Below are 2,973 nucleotides of genomic sequence, written 5' to 3'. Positions count from 1 at the left end.
TTAAAATTAAAATTTTTAATTTTATGTGTTTGAGTGTATTGCCTGCATGTATGTGAGTGGACTTGTGTCATGCAATGCCTCGGAGGTCGGAAGAGGGCTTCGGATTCCCCTGGAACTGGAGTTAAGGATGGTTGGTAGCTGCCATGTGGGTGCTGGGAATTGAACCCAGGTCCTCTGCAAGAGCAGTCAGTGCTCTTAACCACTGAGCCATCTCTCCAGCCCCTGTGTGTTTTTCAAACATAGCATCCCAAACAATCTTCTTCATCTTTATACCCATATCCCAAATGGCACCTTCCCCTACTACCCCCTCAAACTGGAGCCCATATACTTTGGCATCCCTGTTACTGTCCACTGTGTTATCAGTGCCCCCAGCTGTTATCCAGTGCTAGTCCATCTGCTGAATCTAGTCAGTCTATCTATAGTTCCTTGTTTTGGGAAGATCAGCTCTTCCTCATCTAGCAGCAATCAGTTGCCAACATTCCTTTAGCTAAGATTGGGGTCTGCTGTTCATTTTCCCAATTCTATGCTAGGTTACTGTCTGGCCAATAACTCAAAGGCAGGTATCTTCTGTCTGTCATTGTTTCTTGTTATGTAGCCTATACACATGAACTCTTAAAGAATTATATTGATCCCTTTAATCTATGGTTATACTTTCCTTTTGGGTGTTTAAGACCATACGATTAGAGTCGGGAGTGGTGGTGCATGCTTTTAGTCCCAGCATTTGGGAGGCAGAGGAAGGGTGATCTCTGTGAGTTCAAGGCCAGCCTGGTCTACAAAGTGAGTTCCAGGCCAGCCGGGGCTACAGGGAGACCCTGTCTCAAAAACATGAAAAAGACCAAACAAACAAACAAAAAACTCTTGCTAATAAATTTACTCAATACATTTTTTTCTTTCCCCAATACTAAAAAGGGATGATTTGTCATTGTATTTTGATAATGATTTATCTGTCAACCTGGATGCTTAATACTCCACAAACTACTATTGAGGACTGTGGACCATTGTGGAACTATTGTCAACACTGTACATGAAAACCCCAAGCGAACAGCGTTTAACAGTCCTTATCACTGCTTCCACTCAGCATGTCTTCCTAGTCCACTTCCTGTGTTGACCCTCCTCTTTGTAGACTGGACACTGGTTCAGGTCCATCTGGTGGGGTCTTCACAGCCTACTTGCTCAAGAGGACAGTTGACTCACCACAGTTACAGGATACTTTGAGAGACGATCATAGTCCATTGGAACTTAATTGACCTAGGAGGGCAAAGAGCAAAAACTGTCCTTTATGTCCAACTGACCAAATTAGTATAGGCCTCAAAGTATGATGGGATAAACAGGAAGAAGGTTAGTTCCACCCATCTGGTACTTTTAATTACCATGTACTACATAGATAAAGCTTGGGCAAAAACCAAATGTTCTCAGATAAACCTTGATTAGATATATATTATGTTCCTTGAGCTGGTTGTATGTATAATTTGTCACTAGGTTGTTGGACTAATATGGTTCCCTTTAGTTTAAAACTAGCTAGGTATTATTTATCTCTCTCATTGTCTAACCCTTCCACCATGGTTTATCCATTTTTCCCTTAATTATACCCTTCTCCTATGGACTCTCATCTCTTGAGCTCTTTCTTTCCCTTTATCCCCAAGGTTCCTTGTATAACCCTCCCTCCCCTTTCATTAAAATAACCCCATTTTTATCCATGTCTCCCTTATTAACACCTGTTTCCTACTGTTCTTCTCTTTCAGGTTCTTTCTTTTCCTTTACCTCCCTGCTTCCTTTTCATTATCCTGGTTCCTGCAGTTATGTCTGGATACATAATCACTTATCAGGATTTGGTGCTAGGATCCACATATGAGGGAGAACATATGTCATTTTATTTTTCTGAGTCTGTGTTACTTTACTTAATATTACAGTTTCTAGTTCCATCCATTTACCTGCAAATTTCATCTTTCTTTACTTCTGAGTATAACTCCATTGTATAAATAAACCACATTTTCATTATCCACTCATCAGCTGAGGGACATTTAGGTTGTTTCCATCTCTTAGCCAGGAAAGAAGCTGGCCCCAGGAAGCTGGTGGCTGTCCCTTCCCAAGGTTTTGACCAGTGTTTTATCACAGTAACAGAAGCAAACTAGGACACGATGGCAGGAAAGAATCAACTCCTGCAAGTTGTCCTCTGACCTCCACATGCGAGCCATGACACATACCTGTGCACACACCTGAGAAATAAATGTAATTTAAAATATTTTTTAAAAATTAAAAATCAAATTTGTTTAACCAAGACAATGAGCAATTTCTGTTGTGAAGTCTACCTGGTACTCTACATATCTAGAAGCCTGACCTGGGGAGGGATGGGAAGAAGGGAACTCTGGGAAGAGCCGTCCCTGATGGGTGTTCTCTATGTCTCTCCTGCGCAGGTCTACCCCACACCAATGCGGGCCCTGGGGATGGGAACCAGCGGCTCCCTGTGTCGCATTGGAGCAATGGTGGCACCATTTATAGCCCAGGTACAGTGGAGGAGGGTATGCAGGAAGACTGAACCTGAGGGAGGTGGGAAAATAGGGTCCCTAGTGCCTTCAGCCTAAGGGTATAAGCAAGGTGTTGTACTTTAGTCATAGGTGCAAATGCTTAATTGCCTGTAGGCTCTTCTGAGTTGGAGCTGTGGTTGGATTTGTTGGCTTGATGGTCAGGAAGGGCTATTGATAAAACAGTTGGAAAGCAACAAGGAGTGGAGCCTAGGCACGGGAAGCTGGAGCTGGGTACAAGTTTGGTGCAAGCTGGGATAAAATCCAGGGGTACCTGGTACTATGGGACAACAGGAAAGAAAACAGGCTAACACAGTGACCAGCAAGGTCATGGAGGGCTCTGCTGTTGTCCTTTGCCCTGGGCATTCTCATTTGGCTATAACAGAAATCCACCTGATCTTCCCTCAGCAAAAATAGGAACTAGGCCCTGGCCCCTCCAGGGCGTCATCGA

General features: G+C 43.5%; 1 protein-coding gene across 1 annotated transcript in view; it reads left to right on the top strand.

Moving 5' to 3' along the window:
- Svopl (SVOP like) overlaps window positions 1-2,973 on the top strand; it is a 51,745-nt gene that overhangs the window by 27,784 nt on the left and 20,988 nt on the right. Inside the window, exon 13 of the mRNA XM_017795696.1 lies at window positions 2,415-2,504. Within this exon, the coding sequence (XP_017651185.1) occupies window positions 2,415-2,504 (90 nt within the window). The remainder of the gene's footprint in view (window positions 1-2,414; window positions 2,505-2,973) is intronic.

This window comes from Nannospalax galili, unplaced genomic scaffold (genome assembly GCF_000622305.1).
Source record: "Nannospalax galili isolate Female #2095 unplaced genomic scaffold, S.galili_v1.0 scaffold307, whole genome shotgun sequence".
In the NCBI taxonomy this organism is placed as follows: Eukaryota; Metazoa; Chordata; class Mammalia; order Rodentia; family Spalacidae; genus Nannospalax; species Nannospalax galili.
This window is presented reverse-complemented; position numbering and strand designations above follow the sequence as displayed.